The sequence below is a fragment of the Saccostrea echinata genome, unplaced genomic scaffold (genome assembly GCF_033153115.1).
Source record: "Saccostrea echinata isolate AGI-Se365-2 ecotype Australia unplaced genomic scaffold, CSIRO_AGI_Sech_v1 ptg000001l, whole genome shotgun sequence".
Lineage (NCBI taxonomy): Eukaryota > Metazoa > Mollusca > Bivalvia > Ostreida > Ostreidae > Saccostrea > Saccostrea echinata.
In genome coordinates this window covers 39,427,433-39,443,692 of record NW_026889750.1, presented here as the reverse complement: position 1 = coordinate 39,443,692, position 16,260 = coordinate 39,427,433, and the positions used below count along the sequence as shown (strand labels likewise).

The following is a 16,260-nucleotide window of genomic DNA, read 5'->3' as shown; positions in this document are numbered from 1 at the left end:
ACAAGTGCTGCTAAAGAGAGAAATGGATATTGACTCACAGTGGCAGCAAACCAAGAAGATTTGGCTTGACACTTGTTAGGAAAAATTCTTCTTCGCTTATAAATTTCTTTTGTTGTTGTTGCCACTTCAGGGAATAAAAATTGCCATTGTTGAAAATGCTTATAGTCCGGAATTTGACGATCGCTTACTCAATTTAAAATGCCAATTTGGCGACTGATGCCTAGGTCACATTAAAGCCAATGGTCGGGCGACCAAATTTTTCTCGTATCGTCGGCTGAAAAAACGGCACTAGTATCGGCCGACGCAGAGTAGTCACATTAAAACCTCAGTCACATTTCCAAAAACGACCAACAGCCGACGGTTTTTGAGGCAAAAATAGGATTCTTCGGGCGACAGTCGGCTGTTCATCGGCTGTTGTCTTGGCCAATTTTGACTTCTTTTTTCGTTGGCCGACCAATTTTGTGTCTGTCGGGCCATGGTATATTTTTTTCTGCGTCGATGGCCGATTCCCTCAATTGAAGCAGTCGTTAAATAGTCCGTCCACTAACCTTCGATCATCGTCCGACCATGGGCAAACAGTTAGTTAAGTCGGTCGTCGGTCGGTCGATATTTAAGAAGTGGGTTTTTGTATATGTCGGCCGACGGTGAAAATCAAACTGCAGCTTAGCGAACGATGATCGTGCGACTGTTGGCCGACTTAGAATTATTTAATTTTTGAAAATTATCGGTGTTCCTAGGAATTAATGTGATTTGCTCCGCGTCGCCCGATACCAGTATCGGCCGATCATGTTTTTCAGCCGACGATACGAGAAAAGTTTGGTCGCCCGACCATCGGCTTAAATGTGACCTAGGTATAATTCCTAGGAATATCGATGCCTTTAAATGTTAAAAATTTATAAGTCGACTAACCGTCGCCCGATCATCGTTCGCTGAGCCGCAGTTTGATTTTCATCGTTGGCCGACATTTATGAAAACTAAATTCCTAAATGCCGACCGACCGACGACCTACTTAACAAACTGTCTGCCGATGGTCGGACGATGATCGAAGGTTGGTCGACGGACAATTCAACAACTGCTTCAAATGAAGGAATCGGCCACCGGCGCAGAAAAATCATAACTTGGTCAGACGGACACAAAATTGGTCGGCCGATGAAAAAAAGAGGTCAAAATCGGGCAAGACAACGCCCGATGAACTGCCGACAGTCGCCCGTAGAATCCTATTTTTGCTCCTAAAACCGTCGGCCGTTGGTCGTTTTTGGAAATTAAATGGGTTTTTACAGAGGAATTTTAAGCACCAAACGAAATTTTGAGGCCCCATCTGTCTTGTTTTTCGGTTCTGAGACGTGGAGGATGTCAAAAAGTGACACAGCAGAAGATTCAGATTCATAATCACCAGTCTGCATCGCACCATTAACATCAGGTGGCAAAAAGAGATCAGAAATGAAAAACTGTGGAAAGAGAGGGTCAAGAACCCATAATTAAGCAGATTTTGCTTCGGGTGAGGGGCTGGATCGGACACACCATTCAGAAACCTCCATCCCGCATAAATCGACAGTAACTGAACTGAAACCCACAGGGCAAGATGAACAGAGGTCGGCGAAGGAACAGCTGACGACGATATACTGAAGAAGAACTGGGTAGAATAGGAACCATCTGTACAGAAGCAAGATAGACTGCCCAGAGCCGAGTAAGATGGAGGAGTGTCGTCGATGACCCATGCTTCTTTTGAGGCGAAGGGCCTTTGTAAGTAAATACCATAGTTGTAACAGGAAAATAAACACAAGATGTTCCTACAAGAAGCTATGTAAGTAAGGATTGCATTGCCAATGCGTAAATCGACAAAATACCTTCCTCTACAAGTTAATACAATAACATTAACAAGGGAAAAAAATCGATTTTATATTTTCTACAAAATTCATGTAGTAGTGGATTGCGAAACAATGCAATTTATTATATGATTGAATAATTCTTATCTCTCTGAATGGCTGAGATCCAACAATGTAGAAAAAATACTAAGTTATATTCACCTGCAGGTGACCTTTCAGGTGAATATAAGGATTTATTTTCTCGACATTGGTCTAAAAGTAGATCGAAAAATTCCAAATTGATACAAATAGTTTGGCAAAACTATTTCACTTGCTACTGACTTCCACTCAGGTGAACAATACATAAGAAAATATACAATTTGGGATGGGAGTGGTTGGAGGGTTGCAGGGGACCTCCCCCCCCCCCTCCCCCACACACTTTTTTCTAAATACAAATTTTTACTTTTAACTTAGACTAAAAATATTAATTGAAAGGCTGGTCCCCCACTTATGGACCTTAATCCCCCACCCCAACCCAAAACAAAATTCGAAGTTAATAGAGTTCTCTTTTCGTGGGGTCAATTTTTTTTAAATTATTTTTTTCAGCTGTCAGTTCTCCCTGATAATGCCTCCTTCCTTTTTTCAAAATTGATCCTATAAAAGGGCCTGACATTATTTCTTTTTTGCATAGCAACTAAAGTAGATTTTTAAAAATCCAAATTAATACGACTGGTAATGTTTATTTATCCCTGCTTCTCTCATTGCTTTTGGTTAGAACTTCAGCAAATGTAAACGTCAAATAAGGTGGCATGAACTGCTTATGAGTTTGTATCATTTAATCATTAAATCATATGATAAAACAATTATTGCTATTTTTGAGGTCAGTACGATGATTTAGCCAGCTAAGGAGTACAAACTTCACCGAACCCTTTGGGCTTGGTGAATATTGTACTCCTCAGGTGTCTAAATCATATTTGGGCTCGGTGAATATTGTACTCCTCAGGTGGCTAAATCATCATATTGACCCCAAAAACAACAATAATGTATAATACATGTACATGTATATGGGCTTCGTATCCCTCTAAAAACTGATAATCTGTTGGTTCTTTTTTTCATTATTTGTATATTTATAAGAAGAAAAAAAATCCCGTTGTCTTTTTATATCCCACTAGCTATGTACAATGTCAGTAACTGACTTAGTTGGGTGACTTAAGAGTAAATGGTCAAATATATTGTGGTTAAATAAGAGATCTTTTACAATTGAATCATGATACGGAAACACAACAAATAAATATTTCTGGGATTTCTGTCTTGGACTTAAAATCAAAGAAGTGTACAAAAAGTTACCAGCATTAATTCATAATTAGAAAATCCTTAATTAATGTTCAGTTCTTTACAGTATAGGTTAGGTGTACTCGACGTTTAACAGTTTCAAATTGGAGGGGAAAATGATAATGCAAACCATTTATATTTAGGTAGTAGATCAGTGATATTGTTATGACCTGATTAGTATCAAATTGGTTACCCATGGCGCTCCATAATGTTTTCTTGGTATATACAAATAATCCGGCAAGCCGTAAACAGAATGCTTGAACATCCACCAAAAGTATCCAAGGAGTGTGATTGATTTAAATATTTTAATACACTAAGGGTCTATTAAAATTGTTTTTCCTAGTCCAAGTAGATCGTGTTAATGGAAAGATATAAATGAGCCAAACATGACCGAGATTTGTGATTTCCTGTTTGGTGGACCTGGACCAGAGGCCGTAGCTGGATGTAAAGACATTATGTTACGAGCCACACAGGAACTCCTGGTAAGTTCAGTCAATTATTACAGGATACTTAGGAACAGACAGATCGAATTTCTCCACAAAAAATATCTACGGATAGGCATAAGCTAGGGTGCAATTTGAATATTTTTTTCCAAACTACTCAAATGGTGCAGTAGAGTAGACGTGTGTAATTGCCAATAAAAAATAGAGCTTGTCCTTTAGCAATGAAATAAAAAATGAGATTGAAATAATTACTCAAATTAAGAGATAATTATGCTTCAGTGTCAAAAATAATGGGAATCTCGTATGCAATCATGTAATATATTTAAGACAACACATGGTATTTTACTGTTATTATAATTTTTTACGATCTGTTAACATCGTTTGGGTTGTGGATATCGGCCTGGATAGTTCAGTCGGTAGAGCGTCTGACTAGTGATGCAGGATCCCGTTTTCGATTCCCGGTCAAGGCATACATTTTCTCCTTCCCTGTTACAAAATTTGGTGCCGTTGACCATCCCCTGAGCTTACAGGTTAAAGTCCTGACAAAAAAAATAAGAAGCTGGGTTGTGTCTTCGAGGGCGAAGACAATTTAAAGATGGAAGAATGTAATGTTCTGGGGTGTGGATATCAGTCGATCTGGATAGCTGAGTCGGTATAGCGCCTGACTAGTGATGCAGGGGTCTCGGGTTCGATTCCCGGTCTAGCAATGCATTTTCTCCCTTCTTGTTACATATGTGTAAAGGTAAAATACATAAATACATTAAATTTCTGATTTTCGTGTTGATCCGTGTGTGTGTGTATGTGTGTGTGTGTTCTTCAAATGAATTATTTTTTTTTTTGAGGAAGAGGGTATGACAGACAAGCAATTTCTTTCTTTCTTTCCTTTTTTCGAATCAAAAGAAGGTTGCAACCCATTCCCTAGCTAGCTCTACCATTTTTATACAATATAGTATGTAACAATCCAGTCATATATGGCTATCCAATGCCAAAGTCTTTAAAAATGTTTCCATAGTGAAAATTGTGAAATCACGCGGTCTATTTATCAGAGGAGAGTACAATTTTCTCTTTTTCTGTCCTTTTTTTTTTTAAAGTGTTCCAAAGTTATATATTTCTGGGAAAATATAATCAATCATCATTTTGTACTTTTAAAAATTTTTTAAAGACAGGTGAAGTGAATGAGCATTCGCTGTTCGACTACGGGCCGTCATCAGGAGCTCCGGAGGTCAGGCGCCAATTGGCGGATTTTTTGACAATTCAGTATAATGACAAGGTTGAAAGGTATATTTCATCATAAATTATATAAATACCGGTGGTATTTATTCACATCTTAAAAGAAATAACATTAAATGAAATTATTTAACGTACAAATTTTCTTGCTGTATTATGTATCAGATACAATCATGTACCCCAAAAATTAAAACAAACCACCAAATCAACGAATCTTGTCAACAACATTGAATCTAAGAGATTTGTGTGTTTTAAGGGATTTTGCATTTCAAAATTTAAAAAATACGGAAAAATTCGTATTTTTAAAAAAAAAATTGGGTGGCCTAATGTAATCCCTTGAAATCTACTTTCTTTTTTAAATTATATCTGTTTGAATATAAAATCTCAAGTCTTTTCCTTATTCTCTACAGCATCGATGTTAACTGCTTGTTCAATACCCATTATAATTAAAATATATCATCAATGAACTTTTTACAGTGACAACTTGTTTATTACCGCTGGTGCGTCTCATGGAATACATTTGGTGACAACAGTACTAATGGGTGAAGATGTACCAATTTTTGTCGAAGATCCAACATATTTCCTTGCCATTGGAATGTTTAAGAAGGACTTCGGTTATCGAATAATCCCTGGTAATTAAATCTAATTATTTTTTTCTGTTTGTCCGAAAAAGTTAATTCAAGGAAACAAATGGTAAAAGTGAATGAAACAGGCACTTCTTGAATAAATAATTCTAAGTATATACATGTATAGGCCTACTACTGCCACAGAATCAAACTAGGATTGATCTTTATATGCACCATGGTGAAGTTTATAACAATAAGATGTGCGTGAAATGATCTTACAGTTCCGACAGAAGACGATGGTATAGATGTGATGGCTCTGGAGAAACTGTTACAGGAGACACCTGCTCCCACGCAGACAAAGAGTCCCTTCCGCCGGATGTTGTACACGATGACGGTCCATCACAATCCCAAGGGTTCTTGTTTGCCACCAGGTTCAGTAAATGCCTTCTATCTAACGTCACTCCATAAACTGATAATAAGGTTTTGATCGTTTTAGTACTAAAGCCTATTTCATACTCTCTTTCCACTTACTGACAGTTACCGTAAGCAACTCGGCATTCTTTGCTTTTTTCGGATTTTAGAGAAGTGTCGGCGTCTTGTTTCTTTGGCCCGGCAGTATGACATGTTGTTGTTTGCTGAGGATGTGTATAACCTTCTGACTTACACAAATGATGGAGTCCCTCCTCTCAGACTTTTTTCTTATGACAGCAAGTATGATTTAGATTTTCTTAATGCTATCTGTAAGTTATATGATTTTCATAACAAATGGATGTGTTATAAGATAACTAGAAGAAAATTTAGTAACCGTAGCTTTTTGTCCGGTTTGTATTTACAACAAGAAACATATAACCAAAAATGGCGACTGGGATTTAATACTTCTTCAATTTGATTTATACCCTTTGTGGACAGACAATATGCTAATATAGGATTAAGAATCATGATTTCATTCAATCCCTAACATAGAAGATTAAGAATCATAATGTAGTTCAAATTCAAGAATGTTTAATAGTAACAGAAACATTCGATTGACCTTTGAAATATTTTGTATTTAGCTTTCTGTTTCAAAATACGGTTTCATCTCCAGAGATCAGTAAAAAAAAATTAAACCAAGGATTAGCCATTGTAATAACTAGCCATACTGTTACAAGGGTATATCATTTGATGCAAAAGATTTCTACCTTTGTTATGCCAATCTTCATTATTTGGGGAGCTTTTTTATTCCCAATCTCTTTTTCTCCTCAATCTTTTTGTTTTGCAAGAAGGGATATAGATCTTCTTTTTTTATTGTTGTTTGGTATATAGGGATGACCATGACTACAAAGGACATACTCTGTCAAATAGCACTTTTTCCAAGATCTTCTCTCCTGGTCTACGCGTGGGATGGATAGAGACAGCGCCTAGGATTGTCAAGTTGTTGATAGACTGGTACTGTCCCTTTAATAAGATTTTTGATTTTGAAATTGAATTAACAGCTATTGGGAAGTAAGTTATTTTTGATAATGTTTGATGTTAGATTACCTTATTGTGTACTTGATTTTACATCGTAGTCGATTGCATAAGTATAGATTGTATTTTTTTTTTTGCAGTTATACCACAACAAGCGGGTTCTGTTATAATCATTACATGTCTTGTGTAGTTGGGAAAGCATTGGAACTTGGACTCGTACAATCCAATCTCACGAGACTGCGAAAATTGTACGGGGTGAGAATTCAGTAGTTGAAATAGTTGTCTGCAAGTTAATTATGTACGTCAATGAAAAAAAAATGGCACACTTAATGATGAAATTAATCATGCAAGAAACATTGTTTTACTGATATTTCGATGTAAGTGCTATTCGAAGTACATCATTTTCAGGAGAGAATCAAAACAATGTCTCGTAGATTGAAAGAGAACCAACTTCCAGTGTCCTTTGTTGAACCAAGGGTAAGAATTTCTTTCGACAGTAGAATCAGAAAAGAAATCGAAAGACTTATCCAAACTCGAAGTCTTGAAAGATTTTTTGTTTTGGTCATTGATGATTTCCTAGGGACTCTCTTGTTCCACTTTATCTTTAATAAATATATATTAGTATCTTGGGATTTGTTCAAAACGACTAATTTGCTTCATTATGAGCCCTTCAAGAGCTTTCTTGGTTATAACAGGTTCAAGTATATAGAAAAAAGTACATGCATCATATTCCTTTCCAATGGCAAATAGTTTTATACTAGGGTGAAGTTCTACTGTATATATTTGCATACAAGTATAAGCCGAACCAGAAAAAGACTAAAGTGTTGAGAGAATTTGTGTGATGCATACAGGTTTTTATTTTTCTCCTTTTTTCATAATTATAAATAGTAAATTGGTGTTCCTGTAACAAATCTGAGACTAACCAAATCTTCACAAATGATTATATAGAGAACACCGTCTTATAGCATTTATTTATGTATTCTTGATTTTTGTTAAGTATGCAGGTACTATTCCATACAATAATTATTACATTGTATCTGGATGACTCATATGAACGTTGCGAGTCATTGACATTTTGATATTCTTAGGGTGGTTTCTTTATATGGATAAAACTACCTGAGAGTCTTGATGCAGAAGAACTGTGTACAAAAGCTAAAGCAGTCAACTTACTTGTACAAGTTGGCTCCAAGTAAGTAGCTTGCATACTTGTACAGGTTGTCTAAAAGTAAGCTAAAGTTAAGTCTGTATACACACTTTATTCTTTTAGTGTAAACACAATATTCTGAGAAAGTGATAAGCACATTTTCCTTTTTGTCTAGCTTAGTTTAAGAAATCTTTTTGTCGTTTTTTATGAGCTAACTATTTTACATTTAGGGAAGTGGAAAAAAAAATCAAAAACTGGTTTTTTTTTTCTTTTTAGAAAAGCGGTTACTATTGCACCTTAATTTTATCTACATTATTGTTTAGCTTTACATACTACAACATTTATCAATGATACCAATTATTCTATGTGGAAGTTGATATATTCATTGTCTTTGAAAATAAACATTGCTGTTAAAATTCAGATTATCAGATGAATTTCTGTTTTAAGGTTACTCTAAGAATGGCCTCGAGAGCGTTCGAAGTGAAAAAAAAAACAAATGTGAAATCCAACATGATTGTATTCACCACTTGATTTCATTTCCATTTTGATAGGGCGTCGCCAACTGGGGGATGTAAGAACTTTATTCGCCTCTCTGTGAGTGTATGTTCAGTAGAAAAAATCGAGAAGGGAATAGATAGATTGTCCGAGATAATTCGGTCATGTGTCACATGAAAAAAAAAAGTTTTTTATGATATATTTTGTAATGGTTTGTCAATTAAGTGAATCCAAATAAAGATATTAAGAAAGAGAATTGTTTTCTTCATTACTGAAGTATTCTATCTACTATATGTACAAGTTGGATTTCTCTTGATGGTTATTTTCACGTCTTTTATATATATTTAATTATTATAAACATTAAATATATTAAAGTCTGCACTTTTCTGTTTCCTTATTGCACATTTAGAGTATAACATCTTTCAAGAAGTTTATTGTTCAAGGACATATTTGTGTGTTTTCGCATTTTAGAGAGAGTACTAATCAATCATTCTCTTTACTACTGCGAATAGCTTACTGGTATGTAAGTCAACAGTTTATAAGCTGGCTATGAAAAAGTCAAAGATATGTCACATTTACTTAATTCATCTAAGTCGTCCGAGTTCCGAGAAAACGAGAGCTTTTTCAGATTTTTGATGGATACATTTCCTGTTTTGTGAGTATATCTTCCACAATTGAACACCTGCATGCTGATCCAACTCGCAATACTAGTATTTGGAATGGATTAAGGGGGAGGGGGTATAAAACTACTGATGTACATACAATCGATCAATAAACAAATCAAAGTCAATTCTGATCATTCAGAGGTCTCCATGTGCTATACATGTACATTCAGGTACATGTAGTATGTAAATGTTCCATCTGACACAAGCTAGTCCAGTTATCATTTAGAGATAACACCAAACATGACCGACATTGATTTTGTGTTTGGTGGACCTGGCCCGGAGGCAGTGGCCGGATGTAAAGACATTCTGCTACGATCTACACAGGAACTTCTTGTAAGTACAGCATGCTCAAAGGAAATTTTTGTATTAAACACTGATTTTGGAAGGAAAAAAAAACAGGACGTACGGTTCTGCATAGGGGTACACCTCGGTAAAACAAACATAGGTGTCAAAAGTCACTAATTATTTATTCCTGAACGGTATGGTTGAAGAATCGTTGAATTTTAAAATCAAGTACATGTACCTGATCCTGCATAAGCTAGAATTATATATGTCCAGATAAGATAAATCAACAACGACTGTCAGTTTAACCTTTTCTGGTTTGGACTAAGTACAGTCTAGGGAAATTGACTACTTGAGATTTACTTTTAGCATTTCCCAATTTTTCATTGCAATTAAAAACATTTAAAAAGAAATAAAAAGACAGTTTTCCGGACTTTATTTACGATTATATTTTATTAAAATAAGTGAAAAAGGAGTAGCGTTTTTTTTTTCTGACGGACGATCGGACAACGGAAACTGCCAATTCCTAAAATCTGTTCTCAAAGCTCCATATACTCAGTAGATCTACCATATTAGAGATAACCAGCCACAATGCGTGGATCCGAAAACTTGGATAAAAATAATTAAGTCATCATTTCTCTAGTTTTACATGGCTAAAGACGGATAAATGATTCTTTCTTAATTCCCAAGATATATTTTGTCCTTTTTGATGCTTCCTTTATACCTTTTTAATAAACAGAAGTCGGAATATTAGTAGTACATGCAGTTGAGTTAGAATCGTAGTCTCAAAATATCTCAACACTCAGCTATGAGAGCTAGTGGCTACATAAAAGATGAACAGAAGTCGAATTCAATACGCTTTTTTAATTTTCATATCAAAATTTTTTAAGTAATTTGGCGTAAATCGTGTTTATAGACAGGGGAGGTGGACGAGCATGCGCTGTTTGACTACGGACCTCCATCCGGGGCTCCAGAGGTCAGAGGGCATCTGGCGGATTTTTTGACTGCTCAGTATAAAGACAATGTAGAAAGGTAGAAAATATCTTAAACTACTGGCTTCAACTATGGAAAATACTTGTCGGTATGTAACCGGGCTTTCCCGTGAATAAGAAAAGGAAAACGCTGGTCAACTTGTAGGGTTCTTTTAATTTCTGACATGGATGATGTTATTGTATTTCAAGATAATAACTAATTCAGCTCTACAAAACATGTAAACATAATAAATATTTCATAACATTAACCTAATTATATATTTTATCACAAATTATTCAATTACCATAAAACTATATCACACTGATATTTCTATTAACTTGCCTAATATCTCTTCATATTTTACAATTAAAGGGAAATAATTCTTATTTCTCCATATTCATAAAACTCAAGTAAATTTATGTAATTTACCAAAAATATTTACAGCTCTCAAAATAAGTAATTATATTAATATATACCAAGTTGTGGACCTAGGCTGCATACATAGGTGTCACAGCTACATTGTAGAAACCATATCTGGACCTGAACCATACAACATATAGTTGTATTTATTAATTTCACAATATACAATATTTACATATTCTTTCAGGTCAGATCTCATCATAAAAGATATTTCATATATCAGTGTAACTTTTAAAACAGATCTCTATAGATTTATATTCATTCAAATCATTTGCTATTATTATTTACACATTTTCCATTTAATCATCAAATACTATAACTTCATTCATACTCATTCATTCAACAAAGATAAAGTGTTAGTAAAAGAAATTAAAGAACTTACTGTGATCAGGTCTTATAGTCCAGTCAAAAAATATTTGTACTGTATATATCTATATCTAATCAGACAAGATGCCAGCACTCTGGCTTGTGGCTGGATTCAAAGTGAATTTAAAAGAACAAAGAGTAACTCACTAAGGAATTTGACCTCAATGACCTACCAATAAAATCTCTGCAAAACAAGAATAGCCAATCGACTATTTCTGACCTCTAAACTGGTTCTCATATAGTAATGAATAAACTAGAGAGTTCTAACTATGAAAAGATAACTCTAAATCTAAAATAAGTATACCATGCAATATGTGCAGTAAGGTTAGTAAATGTAATTATCAAACGGAGTTTAAGTTTAAATTCATATTTATTTATTTATGGCAAAGTGTTTATTTATTAAATTATTTTATATTCAATTTATTTACAGTTTAAAATATATATAGCAAATAACCCATTATTACAGGTATATATGTGGCCAAGTAAGGTCTTGTCTCGAGGAATATACCTGTGAAATATGAAAACCCTAGCAGCAGCCATTTAATAGATATGGAAAAGGTTAATGTTTTTCAAAAGCAAGTCAACATCAAGGTCAAATGGTCAAATTAAAGGTGCCCAAGGAAAGGTTTTCTCACAAGAAATAAACATGTAAAATATGAAAGCCGTAGCACCCATCATTCAAAAGTTATGACCAATGTTAATTTTTTTCAAAAGTAGGTCAAACTCCAAGGTCAAAGTCAGAGGGTCAAAGTTGTTGGTATACAAAGAAAGGTCTTGCCACGAAGATTACAGATATGAAGTATGAAAGTCCTAGCTCCAACCATTCAAAAGTTATGGCCAATGTTAAAGTTCGGAAAAATTTTGCAAAACTGGGCCAAACTCGAAGGTCAATTATGATGGTACCCAAAGAAAGGTCTTCTCACAAGGAATACACTTGTGAAATATGAAAGCCCTAGCTCAAACCAATCAAAAGTTATGGGCAATGTTAAAGTTTTTGCTGACAAACAGATAAACAGACAGACAGACGGACGGACAGGGCAAAAACTATATACCCCCGAATCTCCGATACGGGGGCATAAAAAGGGTTAGATGGAGAAATCGATATATGCCGTATAAATTATTCTCCGATCTAAGTAAAATTCATTAAATTTGAGAATATAAACAGTTAATTATTATATTTTTAGATCCCAAGCTATCTGAAAATAGAAGTTGTTGTTTTGTTTATTTAAGGTTATTTAGCAAAAGTTAAAATATCTAAAAGCTTTCAGAAAATAGATAAAGCACAGGAGATTGTATTTTCTGTCTTATTCATGTGTAAAAACTCTATTATAATAATACTCTTTTTCAAATTATACAAATTAATTGCTTCCATCTAAAGATCTGTAAAATTATTCTCTACAACAACAAATTAATCACCTTTTCTTCTACCTTTTTTCCAGTAATGATTTGTTTATTACGACTGGTGCTACTCACGGAATACACCTGGTAACTACTGTACTGTTGAGTAAAGATGTGCCCATTTTTGTCGAAGATCCAACATTTTTCCTTGCTATCGGGATGTTTAAAGATGATTTTGGCTATCAAGTGATCCCTGGTAACAAAATTTGATTTCTATATGGCCAAATACTTAGTATACATGATCAATGTACAAATATACAATATGTATCATCAAGTCGTAAACCTATTTATATGTTCTCCATGTATAAACCTTCAGGATATATTATTCGAACAAAATATAGGTCTGGAATTATGATGAATCAATAGAAATAGTGATTTTTTTTCATTCTTGAGAAAATTTTTAAATGACCCCACCCAATTTTCACTACTTCTTAATTATCTACCCTTGGAAGAGGGTGTGGCCCTTCATTTAAACAAACTTGAATCCCTTCACCCAAGGATACTCTTTGCCAGGTTTGGTTGAAATTGGCCCTGTGGCTCTGAAGAAGAAAATGTTAAAAGTTTACGACGACGAAGACAGGCAACGAACAACATTCGATCAGAAAAGTTCACTTGAGCCTTCGGCTCAGGTTAGCTAAAAAGAGAAAGGTATAATAAAACATTTTGACTGCGTTCTATGGCAACATGCGTTTTGTCGAACCCTAGAACCAAACTTTGCCGAACCTTGGAACCAAACTGTTTGCCTGTGGCCTAACGGCCTTATGCAGTTTGGTTCTTGGGACCGACAAAACGCATGTTGTCCTCGATCTCAGTCAGTAAATGCATAACAATTCAATAAAATCTAACAACCTTATTCTTAGTTCCGACAGAAGACGATGGTATAGATGTGATGGCTCTGGAGAAACTGTTACAGGAGACACCTGCTCCCACGCAGACAAAGACTCCCTTCCGCCGGATGTTGTACACGATGACGGTCCACCATAATCCCACGGGATCCTGTCTTCCACCAGGTTTGAAAACTCTATCAGAGTTTTTCCTTTGAAAATAAAGAAATGTTCATTTTGGATACATATACAAGTATTTCTGTTCGAACATATTTATGCTCTCTTTTCTTTCTTATTCGTGTACATTTGTCAAAAAAATCCATATATTTAAAAATATTTTGATTTTAGAAAAGTGTCGGCGTCTTGTTTCTTTGGCAAGACAGTATGACATGTTGTTGTTCGGTGAAGATGTCTATAACCTGTTAACATACACCAACGACGGTATTCCTCCACCCAGACTCTTCTCTTACGACAAAAAGTATGTCCTATTATCTTAGCCTTTTATCTACAGCAAATGGCAAACTTAAAACGATTCGTACCTTCGGACTGTGACGGAATCGGTGACTCTAGTATCCTTGCTCCATTTCTACTCTATAAGAGTAGAATAAATCCATAGGGTGACAGTTGGATTAGAAAACTCCGGATTTCATTTATGTGATACATTCCTCATAGTAACAGAAATCTAGATAAATATAACATTTTGTGATGCAAAGTTATATTGGACTTTTAAATGTACATGTAAATGTTACACTACTCCAAATATTTTTTTCATATTGAAGATTGAATATTCCCACAATTTTTGTGAATGTTTATGAGAATTGCAGTTCGCTATAGTATTCTGGTATCTTTCTACAGAAAAAGTACGACAGTCGATATACTTTAGCTAAGGAGCAATTGAGTTTTCAGTCTCATCGTTATGTACTGATAATTCAATTCCTTAATAAAGTACAGGGTGAAGATAACGAACAGTGATCAATCTCATCAATCCCAAGGGCAAAAACACGGACCCAAAACATCAAAGGTAGGATCAGGTACCTAGGAGGAGTAAGCATCCCCTGTTGATCGGTCACACCAAATAAAACATAAGTGCATGAATCGAAATACGTTTTCTTTTTTCTTCCTTTTTTTTTTTAAAAAAAACCCCATAGCTAAAGAAATTATTTATAGTTTACTGTCCAATATCCAGGGATGATCCGGACTACCAAGGACACACCTTATCAAACTGTACTTTCTCCAAGATTTTTTCTCCTGGTTTACGTGTAGGGTGGATAGAGACGTCGCCTCGAATTGTCAGAATGTTGATAGACTGGTTAGTACTCGTAGTCACACATTCATGAGTGATTTTAATTGAACAACCGTTGGCATAGAGTTCTTAAGAGTTTAAGGTGTTTTTTTTTAATCTCCGTTGATTTGATGTTGAATCACTGTTTATGTAGAATTTATCCTTTACAGTTATACCACAACAAGCGGGTTCTGTTATAATCATTACATGTCTTGTGTAGTTGGGAAAGCATTGGAACTTGGACTTGTACAATCAAACATTAAGAGACTGAGAAAATTATACGGGGTGAGAATTCAAATTATGATATTAAGTAGTCTATATTTTTTAGTCTTTAGATTAAGTATATCACAACGTTTTTATGAATCTTATGCATTATTTGTGAATTTATTATTCTTATTGTCCTAATGTGTAGACGAAAGTAAGAAATGATATATTTATCTTTTTGAAATAATTTAGGAAAGAATCGGAGCAGCCTGTCGACGTCTGAAGGAGAACCAACTTCCGGTGTCCTTTACTGAACCAACTGTAAGTTGCATCCAAAGAATACAATACAGTTTATTTTTCCTTTTTCAAGAATCTAAGGCTTAGTTGGGACCTTTCCGATCAAAATTCCAAATAACTAGTTGAGAGAAGACAAAATTATATGGTAGGATTTCCTTTAACTACAGAATTGAGGTTATTAAACGCTCAGCCTCTAGAAAAGAATGGCTAATAAATTGGCAATATTTTTTCCAAGATAGAAGGATAACAGGTACACAATACTTTCTTTCAAGGACTACAAGACAACCGTTTGTAAAATCGACAAGGATTAGAATCCTATATGAAAGTACATTTAAATTCAACCATAATTCTCGATATTAGGATGAAATCACAAAGTGATCCTTTTTTACAACTTAATTATTTAGTACCTTAATCGAGATAAGGTCGTGCCAGTGAGCAATGTAGATTATGAGGTTCTTGTTTCTAATGTCAGGGTGGTTTCTTCATTTGGGTAAAACTACCCGAAAATGTGGATGCGGAAGGTCTTTGTGAAAAAGCCAAAGACGATCATATTCTTGTACAGGTTGGTTCAATGTAAGTATCCTTTTATCAAAGTGTTCTTTATCAACCGAGTAGAGTTTAACAATAAAGGTGAAATACTGGGACGTGGATTTTAATTTATCATTTGTTATATTGACAGAGCATCAGCAACTGGGGGATTCAAGAATTTTATTCGTCTCTCCATGAGCATATGTACAGTGGACAAAATAGAGGAGGGGATAGATAAATTATCAGCTGTAATTCGGTCATACGTCAAATAAGTTCTTATTCGGTACTTTCATGGTTATTTGTCAACACGGTGCATTTAAAATAGTGATTTACTTATGATGAACTATTAATATTCTAGATTTTTGATCTTTTGTGAAAGTAACAAATAAACAGTTATAATATGTTTTATGATTAATGAAGTTTATGAGATATTTTTGTAGTAAGCTTTTTACTTTCGTCATTAAAAGAGCATAGGTATTACTGGTAGGTTAATATAAATTAATTTTTGAATATGGAAACATGCACTAGATTTAATTCTGTTTGTCCTTTTGTCTCGTTCTAACT

The 16,260-nt window shown here is 34.7% G+C and overlaps 2 protein-coding genes across 2 annotated transcripts; both read left to right on the top strand.

Annotated features, from left to right (window-relative positions):
• Positions 1 to 3,388: 3,388 nt before the first annotated feature.
• Positions 3,389 to 8,714, top strand: LOC133191464 (uncharacterized). The gene is made up of 10 exons (XM_061327219.1): positions 3,389 to 3,619; positions 4,743 to 4,858; positions 5,285 to 5,439; positions 5,655 to 5,804; positions 5,955 to 6,084; positions 6,676 to 6,798; positions 6,960 to 7,074; positions 7,228 to 7,296; positions 7,908 to 8,008; positions 8,515 to 8,714. Exons 1-10 carry the CDS (start codon positions 3,524 to 3,526, stop codon positions 8,633 to 8,635), a joined length of 1,176 nt encoding a protein of 391 aa, XP_061183203.1. The 5' UTR covers positions 3,389 to 3,523; the 3' UTR covers positions 8,636 to 8,714.
• A 565-nt stretch (positions 8,715 to 9,279) lies between these two features.
• Positions 9,280 to 16,113, top strand: LOC133191475 (uncharacterized). Its single transcript, XM_061327230.1, has 10 exons — positions 9,280 to 9,456; positions 10,322 to 10,437; positions 12,603 to 12,757; positions 13,422 to 13,571; positions 13,734 to 13,863; positions 14,572 to 14,694; positions 14,838 to 14,952; positions 15,124 to 15,192; positions 15,641 to 15,741; positions 15,848 to 16,113. The coding sequence occupies exons 1-10, from the start codon at positions 9,364 to 9,366 to the stop codon at positions 15,966 to 15,968; spliced, it is 1,173 nt and encodes a 390-aa protein (XP_061183214.1). The 5' UTR covers positions 9,280 to 9,363; the 3' UTR covers positions 15,969 to 16,113.
• Positions 16,114 to 16,260: the final 147 nt, after the last annotated feature.